Here is a 15,074-nt window from a genome sequence, read left to right as displayed (position 1 = left end):
AAGTCTGGAACTGACTGGGACCTCGTCCCCTGCATCGGACCGAAGTCCGGAACTAACTGCATCGGACCGAAGTCTGGAACTAACTGAGCATAACATAACATAAACACATATCAACTACCAAATAAATATACCAACCAACATAAATGTGTTTCCCATTCCTTTCCGACATAAATGTGTTTCCCATAACTGAAATTATACTAGTATGATAACTATTATTGTATGATAATTCGATGAGGGGTAAATGTGTTTCCCATTCCTTTCCGAAGTCGATCACACATGCTCTCAACATATCTTCTAGTGATTGAATCGTCCTCTAACTCTGTCGATCGGTCTACAAATGATAGGCTGTACTCATGTCCAGCCTCGTTCCCAAAGACTTCTATAGGGACTACCAGAACCTCGAGGTGAACCTACTATCTCTATCATAGATAATGGATATAGGTACCCCGTGCAGTCGAACGATCTCTTTGATGTATGTTTTGGTCAACTTCTCCATCTTGTCAATTTCCTTGATCGGTAGGAAGTGTGCGGACTTGGTCAACCTGTCAACGATCACCCAAATGGTATCGTGACCACCCGCTGTCTTGGGTAATTTGGTTGTGAAGTCCATAGTAATCCGCTCCCACTTCCACTTATGTATCTCTGGTTGCTGAAGTAAACCTGAGGGTTTCTGGTATTCGACCTTAACCTTGGCGCAAGTAAGGCACTTGCCCACAAAGGTAGCGATCTCTGCTTTCATGTTAGGCCACCATTATAACTTCTTGAGATCTAGTTACAACTTATCTAAACCTAGATGAACAGAGTATCGAGTGTTGTGAGCTTTCTTCATGACCACATCTCTGAAACCACCATTTCTCGGTGTCCGGATCTGGTCCATGAGATATAAAGCGCCATTACTCTTGACTTCTAGATTCTTGTCCTTTCCTCTTAGGGTTTCACCTGCCACATTTTCAGGTTTCAAGGCTTCCTGTTGAGTCTCCTTAATTTGTGTGGACATGTGCGAATGGATAGTCATAGTCAATCATTTGACTCTACGACTTAAGTGATCCTTCCGACTTAGGGCATCAACTACTACATTGGCTTTAACGGGATGATAACGAATTTCACATCCGTAGTCATTCAGTAGCTCGACCCACCATCGTTGCCTCATGTTGAGTTCCTTCTGGTTGAATATGTGTTGAAGGCTTTTGTGATCCGTACAGATAGTGCTCTTCGTTCTATACATATAGTGTCTCCAGATCTTCTGTGCAAATACGACTACTCCTAACTCAAGATCATGTGTAGTGTAGTTAACATTGTGTGTCTTCAGCTGTCTTGAGGCATAGGCGATGACCCTTCCCCGTTGCATCAGAACACAACCCAACCCTTGGTTGGATGCGTCACAGTACACTATAAAGTATTCTATCCCTTCTGGGAGAGATAGTATCGGTGCTCTGCAGAGGGCTTGTTTTAGCGTTTGGAAGACTTTCTCTTGTTTTTCTTCCCAGCTAAAAGTCACACCCTTCTGAGTTAGGGTGGTAAGAGGCTTAGCTATTCTCGAGAAGTTTTGAATGAATCTGCGGTAGTAGCCAACGAGGCCTAGAAATTGACGAATATCAGTAGGCTTTCTTGGCACTGACCAGTTCTCGATAGCCTTAATCTTGGAAGGATCAATGTGAATTCCTTCTTCGCTAACCACGTAACCCAGAAATTCGACTCTTCGAATCCAAAAATCGCATTTTGAAAAATGCGCATACAGTTTCTCTGTTCGTAGTGTTTCTAAAACTTGGCGTAGATGTTGACTATGCTCCTCCTTATTGCGCGAATAGACAAGTATATCGTTCATGAATACATTTACAAACTTATCTAAGTACGGTCGACACGCTATTAAATCCATGAACACTGCGGGCGCGTTGGTTAATCCAAGGGCGTCACTACGAACTTGTAGTGTCCATAACGAGTTCGGAAGGCTGTTTTGGGCACATCTTCCTTTAACACTCATAAGTGGTGATAGTCGGATCTTAGATTAATCTTTGAGAAGTAGCTTGCTCCTTGGAGTTAGTCGAATAAGTCGTCGATGCGTGGTAGAGGGTATCGCTTCTTGACGGTTACCTTGTTGAGCTTGCGGCAATCGATGCACATACGGAATGATCCATCTTTCTTCTTCACGAAAAAGACCGACGCTCTCCATGGTGAGAAGCTTGGTCTAATAAATTGTTGGAATAGTGTCTAAGGCTGCAACTATATTAGGCAAGTATTTGACCCGGTTGTGCATGGTCCTTTTGGGTTGCCTTCACCATAGCAACTTGACAGGATGATTTATTATGAGAGAATAAATATTATTAATATATTATGAGAATAATATAAGGAATAATAATATTGTTATTTGATTAATATAAGTAGAGGAAGAGATGAGGGAGCACTATCCGGAGTTGTTCCAAGATTTAGCAGTAGTAGACTTCGAGGACGAAGTCTGAGACAAGTGGGAGAGAGTTGTAACGCCCTATTCCCGGTATGTATTTAAATAAGTGTTTCCATTTTTGAGGAGAACTCGGCGAGTCTGTTGCCCAACTCGCCGAGTAGAGGCGGGATGAACACGCATATTTAGTCGGCTACTCGGCGAGTCCATACGCTGGACTCGGCGATTTTGCCTGTCGGGAGGAAATCCTAATTTCAGGGTTTTGGACCTATTTAAACTTCCTTATGCACCTAACTCGTCCCTTTTCACCCCAGAGCATCTGATAGCAAAACCATAGCCGTTCTTAGTGTGTGTGTGTGTGTGTGTTCATTGCTTGTAAAGGCACCTTTGGAGTAAGAAGGAGAATGTGGAAGTTGGAGAGCCCAAGAAAGAGGAAGTAGATCCGAATTGTACACTCTATTGGTCATCTCTTCTGCTATTCAATTCTATACCTTGGCTTTTGAGCATATAGATCTATGTTGTCCCTAATTTGTGGGTTCTAAGCTCTAAAACCCCAAATTTTCTATGATTAGGCCTCAAGGCCGGGTTACACTTCAGATCTGGACACTTATGGCATGCTAGAAGTATAAAGTTTTGGTTGTGATTGTGTTTGAAGTCCCTATTGAGCCTAGAACCCCATTAAGAGCTTATTTTGGTCATATGAAGCCTTTAAAGGCATGCATGCACGTAAAGTTAGCAACTTTACGTGAAAAGCATACCCTAGAAGTTCAGATCCGTGATTGGAATCAGCTGCATGGCTCAGATCGGATCTGTATGGAAAAAGGACTGAAAGAACTCGGTGAGTCCCCAGGTCGACTCGACGAGTTGCATGAAGATAGCCGTTGACTCGGCGAGTTGGAAGAACAACTCAGCGAGTCCGATGAAATTTGCCTTAGAACTCGAAGAGTTGCATGAACAACTCGGCGAGTTGGATGAGTATTCCCAAATAAAGTGTGTCAGAGATCAATGGCTTCATTCCTTCGTAGTTACACGTAAAGTTAGCAACTCTATGTGTTCCAATGAGTCCAAGGATTCAGATCTGCGAGTTGGGAACCATAGAATGGATTCAAAAGCAGTATATGGAGTCTGCATGTTAGAACTCGGCAAGTAGTTCGTCAGACTCGGCGAGTAGTTCGTCAAACTCGACGAGTAGTTCTTTGGACTCAGCGAGTCGAGTCGTGAGTCCTCATCTTTCTTTGAGTCGAGTGTTCGGAGTAAATCAGTGAGTGAAAGAGGGACTCGGTGAGTAGAAATTAGAGTCAGTAAAGGAAGGACTCGGCGAGTCCGGTCAACGGGAAGTTGACTTTGACCAGGAGGTTGACTTTGACCAGGAGGTTGACTTTGACCAGGGGTAAAATAGTCATTTTACCCTCAGTACAGTCATTATAAGTAATTAATTGAGTGTAATTATGGAAATTGTAGCCGGACAGATACCGGAGCTAGGGGTGGGGAAAACCGGATATCCGAACATTTTTACATAAGATTTTAGTATCCGAATCCGGATACGGATTCGGATACCAAAATCATATATCCGAATTTTTTGTCTAATCTATTAAACAGTCAAGAAACTCAGTAAAGTAAAGATTAATTAAAAAAACTAATAAGCTATGCAATGTTAATATTACAAACCACAACAAATATTAGTTTTTACTAGTTCTTACCAATAATTCAAAAGTTCAAACCGGATCAAAAATTTCAAACCACATAACTTAAATATTAAAAGTTCAAAACTATCATATTCTTAATAGAAAACCAACAAATAACGAAATAGCAGCATCCAAAAGTGCATTCTTTTATTCCTGATTAACCAGTAGCATTAGGGGCGCTTAAAAATATCCGTATCCGAAAAAACCGATCCAAAAACCGAAAACCCGATCCGAAAATATCCGGAAAACCGGATACCCGATTTTTCGGATATCCGAAATTCGGATATCCGGTTTTCCGGATACGGATTCGGATGTTGATATTGAGGATTTTCGGGTTTTCGGATAATCCGAAATCCGAAGTATATATACAAATTTAATATTTTAATTGTTTTAAATAGGGTCAATAATAATAAAGATTATCATAAAAAGTAATAATAAAACTCAAAAATTAAAAAGGGGTACTATGGTCAATGGGGTGATCCGGTTATGAAAGAAAGTTATCAACGTTTTAGGGTTTAGTCTCCACTCTCCAGCCTCCACTCTTCTAATATCAAGTTCTTTCACTTCTTAACTTTGAAGCTGCTCAATCGATTCAAGGCTCGAGCAACGGCTGCCGACATTCACCGAACTCCACCCAAGTCTAACAAGTAACAACCACCATTAAGGTCACCATTCACTCGCTCAAGATATCACGTCTTTGTTCCTAAGGATTTCACGTCATCGTTCCTAATTACCGTTGATTCTGAGTGCCGACCGGTAAACCTAAAGGTAATTACTAATAATTAATTAGTAAGTATGTTATTGTCTATTGGTCTCGATTACATCATCAAATGTTGTGATTTCAATTAGGTCCTTGGATTTGTGCCTTGTCGGAAATATAGAATGTGTATTGGAAAGAATCTTTATATAATATTATACTTGAGTGGGATAGAATGCGAATCTGTTTATCAGATTCATATGTATTACTTTCAATTCCCACTTTGAATTTATGATTCTAGATGATATTACACTTAAATTTGTGATTCTCCACTTTCAATTCCCACAATATATTATTTATAGATACTTTCTAATAACCTATCAGGCTATCACAACATATTAACAATTTCACATGTATTACTTTCAACTATTAAACAACAGATTCCAAAAAGTCATAACAATTTTCATTTTTCAAAAGTTGCCATTTTAGACCATATTTAGTGTTTATGTTTTCAACTTCAATAACAAGTATTATTTCAGGTTTTTTGCAATGGAAATTGTTGATGAAGTTAGCTCAGAATGTGAATTTGTATCTGAAAACGAGGTGACGACTAATGACAAAGGGAAAAAGAAAAAGACCTCAAACCCGAAAAAGGTTAAAAAACCACCTCGTGCTCCTTCTGCAAGTGATTCCCCTTCTATACATGTGAGGAAAAGAAAATCTATTTGGTGGGGTCACTTTCAAGATACAGGCATTCCGGATCTTGCAGAGTGTATACATTGTCAACGTAGGATCGGTTGTGCAACTGTTTATGGTACTTCCCCTCTGAAAAATCATGTCTTGAGTTGCAAAAAATACCAACCAAATATTGATAAGAAACAAAAGCTTATTGATCTCGAGTCCAAAACACATGCAAGTGATGATGGTTCTGTTGAAACTGTAACAATACTTAAGCTGTGGGAGTTCAACCAAGACATAATTAGGAAAGCCTTAGTTAAAATGCTAATCGTTGATGAATTGCCATTTTCTTTTGTGGAACGTGAGGGTTTTCGTGAATTTATGAAGGTAGTTAATCCCCATTTTCTTATTCCTTCACGTTCGACCTCTACCAATGATTGCTACGCTTGTTTTATTGATGAAAGGAGAAAGTTAACAGATATTTTTAAAAATTTGTCTTCCAGAGTTTGCCTAACCACAGATACTTGGACTTCAGGGCAAAATTTATGTTATATGTGTTTGACCGCACATTTCATTGATAATGATTGGCGTTTACATAAAAGAATTATCAATTTTTGTCCAATCATTGGTCATACAGGTACTAATTGGCAGATCTGTTGAGCAATGCTTGATTAAATGGGGATTGAAAAACATCTTGACTGTAACGGTTGATAATGCTAGCTCAAATGATGTAGCAATTAACCATTTGAAAAAGGTGTTTAACCATTGGGAAAGTGATGTGTTGAAAGGATCTTTTCTACAAATGAGATGTGCTGCTCATGTATTAAATTTAGTTGTTAGGGACGGTTTAAGTGATATTAGTTCATCTATAAAGAAAATCCGTGCACTTGTGAAATATGTGAGGTCTTCTCCTTCAAGGCTGCAAAGATTTAAAAAGTGCATTCAAGAGGAAAAAAATAGAAAGCAAGAGTTTGGTTTCCATGGATGTTGAAACACGGTGGAATTCGACTTACCTGATGCTTGAGAGCGCAATTAAATTTAGGAAAGCATTCTCAAACTTGCTTTTGAAAGATTCAAGTTGTGTCAAGGAACTAAGAAAGATTGATGGTGGGTTGATTGGCGACATGGATTGGATGAATGTGCAAAGTTTGTTGCCTTTTTTGAAGATATTTTTTGATGCTACATCAAGGTTCTCTGGTTCAAAGTATGTAACATCAAATGCTTATGTACATGAAATATTTGGTATTGGTAATGTGATTGATGGTTTCACGATGCATCCCGACAAGTCCATCATGGAAATGGCAAAAAAAATGAAATTGAAATACAAGAAGTATTGAGGGGACGTTACAAAGCTTAATCAATTTATGTTTATTGGTGTAGTTCTCGACCCAAGGCGTAAATGGCAATATATCCAGTGGGTTGTTAAAGAAAACTTCGAGACAGATAGTGCCAATCGTTTCATTTTCAACTTAGATTACAACATGCGCACTTTGTTTGATTTTTATTAGTCTTCTATGCCTCAAAAAGAGAAGGATGTCGAGGTGTCATCTACATACTCTACTTCTGATCCTAATTCAGCGTGGGGGGGGGGGGGGTGATATGGTAATGGATATTGAGGTTATCATGACAAAAAAATTTGAAATGGCAATGGGAAGTTCAGATATTACATCGAAGAAAATAGAATTAGATAAATATTTGGGGGAAGAACGTGAACCAATGGACACCAATTTCAACATCTTGTTGTGGTGGAAAATTCAACAGTGTAGATACCCGATTCTTTCTAAGATGGCCCGAGATATTCTTGCTATCCCGGTTTCTACGGTTGCCTCGGAGTCGGCATTTAGCACCGGGGGTCGAGTGCTTGATTCTTTCCATACTTCCTTAACTCCAAGAATGGTGGAAGCCCTCGTTTGTGCACAAGATTGGTTATGTTCTTCGCGTAAGCCGATTGTGATCGATGATATCTTTCTTGAGATAGAGAAGCTGGAAGAGAATGGTTAGTTGTAACTTATGAATATTATTATTTAAATTCTAATTGTACATAGTTTTAATGTCGTAATTTTTGTGTCTAATAGGTTTGAAGGAATTAATTTTGGAGCAACCAATCATTATCATTGATGAAAGTGTGGATGAAAGTGATGTAACAGAGGAGTAAGTAAAGTATTAAAGTTGATTAAGGCTTATGGGTATGTTTCTTTTTTATGACATTTATATAATTATGTATATATTTATGTCGTTGTTTTTGTTTCATATGTGCTATATTTCAAAGCTCCTGGTGTGTTTGATTGTTATAAAGTTGTTATTAATAATTATCATTTCGAAATGCAGCCTACAAGTATTTGAATGGTGATTGATGAAGTGATGCTACTGGTTAATCAGGAATAAAAGAATGCACTTTTGGATGCTGCTATTTCGTTATTTGTTGGTTTTCTATTAAGAATATGATAGTTTTGAACTTTTAATATTTAAGTTATGTGGTTTGTAATTTTTGATCCGGTTTGAACTTTTGAATTATTGGTAAGAACTAGTAAAAACTAATATTTGTTGTGGTTTGTAATATTAACGTTGCATAGCTTATTAGTTTTTTTTATTAATCTTTACTTTACTGAGTTTCTTGACTGTTTAATAGATTAGACAAAAAATTCGGATATATGATTTTGGTATCCGAATCCTTATCCGGATACTAAAATCTTATGTAAAAATGTTCGGATATCCGAAATTCAGATATCCGAATTTTCGGATATCCGGTTTTCCCCACCCCTAAGTAGCATCACTTCATCAATCACCATTCAAATACTTGTAGGCTGCATTTCGAAATGATAATTATTAATAACAACTTTATAACAATCAAACACACCAGGAGCTTTGAAATATAGCACATATGAAACAAAAACAACGACATAAATATATACATAATTATATAAATGTCATAAAAAAGAAACATACCCATAAGCCTTAATCAACTTTAATACTTTACTTACTCCTCTGTTACATCACTTTCATCCACACTTTCATCAATGATAATGATTGGTTGCTCCAAAATTAATTCCTTCAAACCTATTAGACACAAAAATTACGACATTAAAACTATGTACAATTAGAATTTAAATAATAATATTCATAAGTTACAACTAACCATTCTCTTCCAGCTTCTCTATCTCAAGCAAGATATCATCGATCACAATCGGCTTACGCGAAGAACGTAACCAATCTTGTGCACAAACGAGGGCTTCCACCATTCTTGGAGTTAAGGAAGTACGGAAAGAATCAAGCACTCGACCCCGGTGCTAAATGCCGACTCCTAGGCAACCGTAGAAACCGGGATAGCAAGAATATCTTGGGCCATCTTAGAAAGAATCGGGTATCTACACTGTTGAATTTTCCACCACAATAAGATGTCGAAATTGGTGTCCATTGGTTCACGATCTTCCCCCAAATATTTATCTAATTCTATTTTCTTCGATGTAATATCTGAACTTCCCATTGCCATTTCAATTTTTTTTGTCATGATAACCTCAATATCCATTACCATATCACCCCCCACGCTGAATTAGGATCAGAAGTAGAGTATGTAGATGACACCTCGACATCCTTCTCTTTTTGAGGCATAGAAGACTAATAAAAATCAAACAAAGTGCGCATGTTGTAATCTAAGTTGAAAATGAAACGATTGGCACTATCTGTCTCGAAGTTTTCTTTAACAACCCACTGGATATATTGCCATTTACGCCTTGGGTCGAGAACTACACCAATAAACATAAATTGATTAAGCTTTGTAACGTCCCCTCAATACTTCTTGTATTTCAATTTCATTTTTTTTGCCATTTCCATGATGGACTTGTCGGGATGCATCGTGAAACCATCAATCACATTACCAATACCAAATATTTCATGTACATAAGCATTTGATGTTACATACTTTGAACCAGAGAACCTTGATGTAGCATCAAAAAATATCTTCAAAAAAGGCAACAAACTTTGCACATTCATCCAATCCATGTCGCCAATCAACCCACCATCAATCTTTCTTAGTTCCTTGACACAACTTGAATCTTTCAAAAGCAAGTTTGAGAATGCTTTCCTAAATTTAATTGCGCTCTCAAGCATCAGGTAAGTCGAATTCCACCGTGTTTCAACATCCATGGAAACCAAACTCTTGCTTTCTATTTTTTCCTCTTGAATGCACTTTTTAAATCTTTGCAGCCTTGAAGGAGAAGACCTCACATATTTCACAAGTGCACGGATTTTCTTTATAGATGAACTAATATCACTTAAACCGTCCCTAACAACTAAATTTAATACATGAGCAGCACATCTCATTTGTAGAAAAGATCCTTTCAACACATCACTTTCTCAATGGTTAAACACCTTTTTCAAATGGTTAATTGCTACATCATTTGAGCTAGCATTATCAACCGTTACAGTCAAGATGTTTTTCAATCCCCATTTAATCAAGCATTGCTCAACAGATCTGCCAATTAGTACCTGTATGACCAATGATTGGACAAAAATTGATAATTCTTTTATGTAAACGCCAATCATGATCAATGAAATGTGCGGTCAAACACATATAACATAAATTTTGCCCTAAAGTCCAAGTATCTGTGGTTAGGCAAACTCTGGAAGACAAATTTTTAAAAATATCTGTTAACTTTCTCCTTTCATCAATAAAACAAGCGTAGCAATCATTGGTAGAGGTCGAACGTGAAGGAATAAGAAAATGGGGATTAACTACCTTCATAAATTCACGAAAACCCTCACGTTCCACAAAAGAAAATGGCAATTCATCAACGATTAGCATTTTAACTAAGGCTTTCCTAATTATGTCTTGGTTGAACTCCCACAGCTTAAGTATTGTTACAGTTTCAACAGAACCATCATCACTTGCATGTGTTTTGGACTCGAGATCAATAAGCTTTTGTTTCTTATCAATATTTTGTTGGTATTTTTTGCAACTCAAGACATGATTTTTCAGAGGGGAAGTACCATAAACAGTTGCACAACCGATCCTACGTTGACAATGTATACACTCTGCAAGATCTGGAATGCCTGTATCTTGAAAGTGACCCCACCAAATAGATTTTCTTTTCCTCACATGTATAGAAGGGGAATCACTTGCAGAAGGAGCACGAGGTGGTTTTTTAACCTTTTTCGGGTTTGAGGTCTTTTTCTTTTTCCCTTTGTCATTAGTCGTCACCTCGTTTTCAGATACAAATTCACATTCTGAGCTAACTTCATCAACAATTTCCATTGCAAAAAACCTGAAATAATACTTGTTATTGAAGTTGAAAACATAAACACTAAATATGGTCTAAAATGGCAACTTTTGAAAAATGAAAATTGTTATGACTTTTTGGAATCTGTTGTTTAATAGTTGAAAGTAATACATGTGAAATTGTTAATATGTTGTGATAGCCTGATAGGTTATTAGAAAGTATCTATAAATAATATATTGTGGGAATTGAAAGTGGAGAATCACAAATTTAAGTGTAATATCATCTAGAATCATAAATTCAAAGTGGTAATTGAAAGTAATACATATGAATCTGATAAACAGATTCGCATTCTATCCCACTCAAGTATAATATTATATAAAGATTCTTTCCAATACACATTCTATATTTCCGACAAGGCAAAAATCCAAGGACCTAATTGAAATCACAACATTTGATGATGTAATCGAGACCAATAGACAATAACATACTTACTAATTAATTATTAGTAATTACCTTTAGGTTTACCGGTCGGCACTCGGAATCAACGGTAATTAGGAACGATGACGTGAAATCCTTAGGAACAAAGACGTGATATCTTGAGCGAGTGAATGGTGACCTTAATGGTGGTTGTTACTTGTTAGACTTGGGTGGAGTTCGGTGAATGTCGGCAGCCGTTGCTCGAGCCTTGAATCGATTGAGCAGCTTCAAAGTTAAGAAGTGAAAGAACTTGATATTAGAAGAGTGGAGGCTGGAGAGTGGAGACTAAACCCTAAAACGTTGATAACTTTCTTTCATAACCGGATCACCCCATTGACCATAGTACCCCTTTTTAATTTTTGAGTTTTATTATTACTTTTTATGATAATCTTTATTATTATTGACCCTATTTAAAACAATTAAAATATTAAATTTGTATATATACTTCGGATTTCGGATTATCCGAAAACCCGAAAATCCTCAATATCAACATCCGAATCCGTATCCGGAAAACCGGATATCCGAATTTCGGATATCCGAAAAATCGGGTATCCGGTTTTCCGGATATTTTCGGATCGGGTTTTCGGTTTTTGGATCGGTTTTTTCGGATACGGATATTTTTAAGCGCCCCTAATGCTACTGGTTAATCAGGAATAAAAGAATGCACTTTTTGATGCTGCTATTTCGTTATTTGTTGGTTTTCTATTAAGAATATGATAGTTTTGAACTTTTAATATTTAAGTTATGTGGTTTGAAATTTTTGATCCGGTTTGAACTTTTGAATTATTGGTAAGAACTAGTAAAAACTAATATTTGTTGTGGTTTGTAATATTAACATTGCATAGCTTATTAGTTTTTTTAATTAATCTTTACTTTACTGAGTTTCTTGACTGTTTAATAGATTAGACAAAAAATTCGGATATATGATTTTGGTATCCGAATCCGTATCCGGATTCGGATACTAAAATCTTATGTAAAAATGTTCGGATATCCGGTTTTCCCCACCCCTAGCTCCGGTATCTGTCCGGCTACAATTTCCATAATTACACTCAATTAATTACTTATAATGACTGTACTGAGGGTAAAATGACTATTTTACCCCTGGTCAAAGTCAACCTCCTGGTCAAAGTCAACCTCCTGGTCAAAGTCAACTTCCCGTTGACCGGACTCGCCGAGTCCTTCCTTTACTGACTCTAATTTCTACTCACCGAGTCCCTCTTTCACTCACTGATTTACTCCGAACACTCGACTCAAAGAAAGATGAGGACTCACGACTCGACTCGCTGAGTCCAAAGAACTACTCGTCGAGTTTGACGAACTACTCGCCGAGTCTGACGAACTACTTGCCGAGTTCTAACATGCAGACTCCATATACTGCTTTTGAATCCATTCTATGGTTCCCAACTCGCAGATCTGAATCCTTGGACTCATTGGAACACATAGAGTTGCTAACTTTACGTGTAACTACGAAGGAATGAAGCCATTGATCTCTGACACACTTTATTTGGGAATACTCATCCAACTCGCCGAGTTGTTCATGCAACTCTTCGAGTTCTAAGGCAAATTTCATCGGACTCGCTGAGTTGTTCTTCCAACTCGCCGAGTCAACGGCTATCTTCATGCAACTCGCCGAGTCGGCCTGGGGACTCACCGAGTTCTTTCAGTCCTTTTTCCATACAGATCCGATCTGAGCCATGCAGCTGATTCCAATCACGGATCTGAACTTCTAGGGTATGCTTTTCACGTAAAGTTGCTAACTTTACGTGCATGCATGCCTTTAAAGGCTTCATATGACCAAAATAAGCTCTTAATGGGGTTCTAGGCTCAATAGGGACTTCAAACACAATCACAACCAAAACTTTATACTTCTAGCATGCCATAAGTGTCCAGATCTGAAGTGTAACCCGGCCTTGAGGCCTAATCATAGAAAATTTGGGGTTTTAGAGCTTAGAACCCACAAATTAGGGACAACATAGATCTATATGCTCAAAAGCCAAGGTATAGAATTGAATAGCAGAAGAGATGACCAATAGAGTGTACAATTCGGATCTACTTCCTCTTTCTTGGGCTCTCCAACTTCCACATTCTCCTTCTTACTCCAAAGGTGCCTTTACAAGCAATGAACACACACACACACACACACACTAAGAACGGCTATGGTTTTGCTATCAGATGCTCTGGGGTGAAAAGGGACGAGTTAGGTGCATAAGGAAGTTTAAATAGGTCCAAAACCCTGAAATTAGGATTTCCTCCCGACAGGCAAAATCGCCGAGTCCAGCGTATGGACTCGCCGAGTAGCCGACTAAATATGCGTGTTCATCCCGCCTCTACTCGGCGAGTTGGGCAACAGACTCGCCGAGTTCTCCTCAAAAATGGAAACACTTATTTAAATACATACCGGGAATAGGGCGTTACAACTCTCTCCCACTTGTCTCAGACTTCGTCCTCGAAGTCTACTACTGCTAAATCTTGGAACAACTCCGGATAGTGCTCCCTCATCTCTTCCTCTACTTATATTAATCAAATAACAATATTATTATTCCTTATATTATTCTCATAATATATTAATAATATTTATTCTCTCATAATAAATCATCCTGTCAAGTTGCTATGGTGAAGGCAACCCAAAAGGACCATGCACAACCGGGTCAAATACTTGCCTAATATAGTTGCAGCCTTAGACACTATTCCAACAATTTATTAGACCAAGCTTCTCACCATGGAGAGCGTCGGTCTTTTTCGTGAAGAAGAAAGATGGATCATTCCGTATGTGCATCGATTGCCGCAAGCTCAACAAGGTAACCGTCAAGAAGCGATACCCTCTACCACGCATCGACGACTTATTCGACTAACTCCAAGGAGCAAGCTACTTCTCAAAGATTAATCTGAGATCCGACTATCACCACTTATGAGTGTTAAAGGAAGATGTGCCCAAAACAGCCTTCCGAACTCGTTATGGACACTACAAGTTCGTAGTGACGCCCTTGGATTAACCAACGCGCCCGCAGTGTTCATGGATTTAATAGCGTGTCGACCGTACTTAGATAAGTTTGTAAATGTATTCATGAATGATATACTTGTCTATTCGCGCAATAAGGAGGAGCATAGTCAACATCTACGCCAAGTTTTAGAAACACTACGAACAGAGAAACTGTATGCGCATTTTTCAAAATGCGATTTTTGGATTCGAAGAGTCGAATTTCTGGGTTACGTGGTTAGCGAAGAAGGAATTCACATTGATCCTTCCAAGATTAAGGCTATCAAGAACTGGTCAGTGCCAAGAAAGCCTACTGATATTCGTCAATTTCTAGGCCTCGTTGGCTACTACCGCAGATTCATTCAAAACTTCTCGAGAATAGCTAAGCCTCTTACCACCCTAACTCAGAAGGGTGTGACTTTTAGCTGGGAAGAAAAACAAGAGAAAGTCTTCCAAACGCTAAAACAAGCCCTCTGCAGAGCACCGATACTATCTCTCCCAGAAGGGATAGAATACTTTATAGTGTACTGTGACGCATCCAACCAAGGGTTGGGTTGTGTTCTGATGCAACGGGGAAGGGTCATCGCCTATGCCTCAAGACAGCTGAAGACACACAATGTTAACTACACTACACATGATCTTGAGTTAGGAGTAGTCGTATTTGCACAGAAGATCTAGAGACACTATATGTATAGAACGAAGAGCACTATCTGTACGGATCACAAAAGCCTTCAACACATATTCAACCAGAAGGAACTCAACATGAGGCAACGATGGTGGGTCGAGCTACTGAATGACTACGGATGTGAAATTCGTTATCATCCCGTTAAAGCCAATGTAGTAGTTGATGCCCTAAGTTGGAAGGATCACTTAAGTCGTAGAGTCAAATGATTGACTATGACTATCCATTCGCACATGTCCACACAAATTAAGGAGACTCAACAGG

At 38.3% G+C, this 15,074-nt stretch overlaps 1 protein-coding gene across 1 annotated transcript; it reads right to left on the bottom strand.

Moving 5' to 3' along the window:
* Window positions 1–9,811: 9,811 nt before the first annotated feature.
* LOC128133672 (uncharacterized) lies at window positions 9,812–10,709 on the bottom strand. The gene is made up of 2 exons (XM_052771190.1): window positions 10,194–10,709; window positions 9,812–9,943 (listed from the first exon to the last, which is right to left on the bottom strand). Exons 1-2 carry the CDS (start codon window positions 10,707–10,709, stop codon window positions 9,812–9,814), a joined length of 648 nt encoding a protein of 215 aa, XP_052627150.1.
* Between the last annotated feature and the right edge of the window lie 4,365 nt (window positions 10,710–15,074).

Source organism: Lactuca sativa, chromosome 4 (genome assembly GCF_002870075.4).
Source record: "Lactuca sativa cultivar Salinas chromosome 4, Lsat_Salinas_v11, whole genome shotgun sequence".
Classification (NCBI taxonomy): Eukaryota; Viridiplantae; Streptophyta; class Magnoliopsida; order Asterales; family Asteraceae; genus Lactuca; species Lactuca sativa.
This window is presented reverse-complemented; position numbering and strand designations above follow the sequence as displayed.

What these genes read in the sequence shown, in the direction of transcription:
- LOC128133672 (XM_052771190.1), bottom strand. Translation starts at nt 10,709, where the DNA reads ATGGAAATTGTTGATGAAGTTAGCTCAGAATGTGAATTTGTATCTGAA. An exon ending in GTTTTCGTGAATTTATGAAG is followed by an intron (nt 9,944 to 10,193) that starts GTAGTTAATCCC and finishes TTGGTCATACAG; the next exon opens with GTACTAATTGGCAGATCTGT.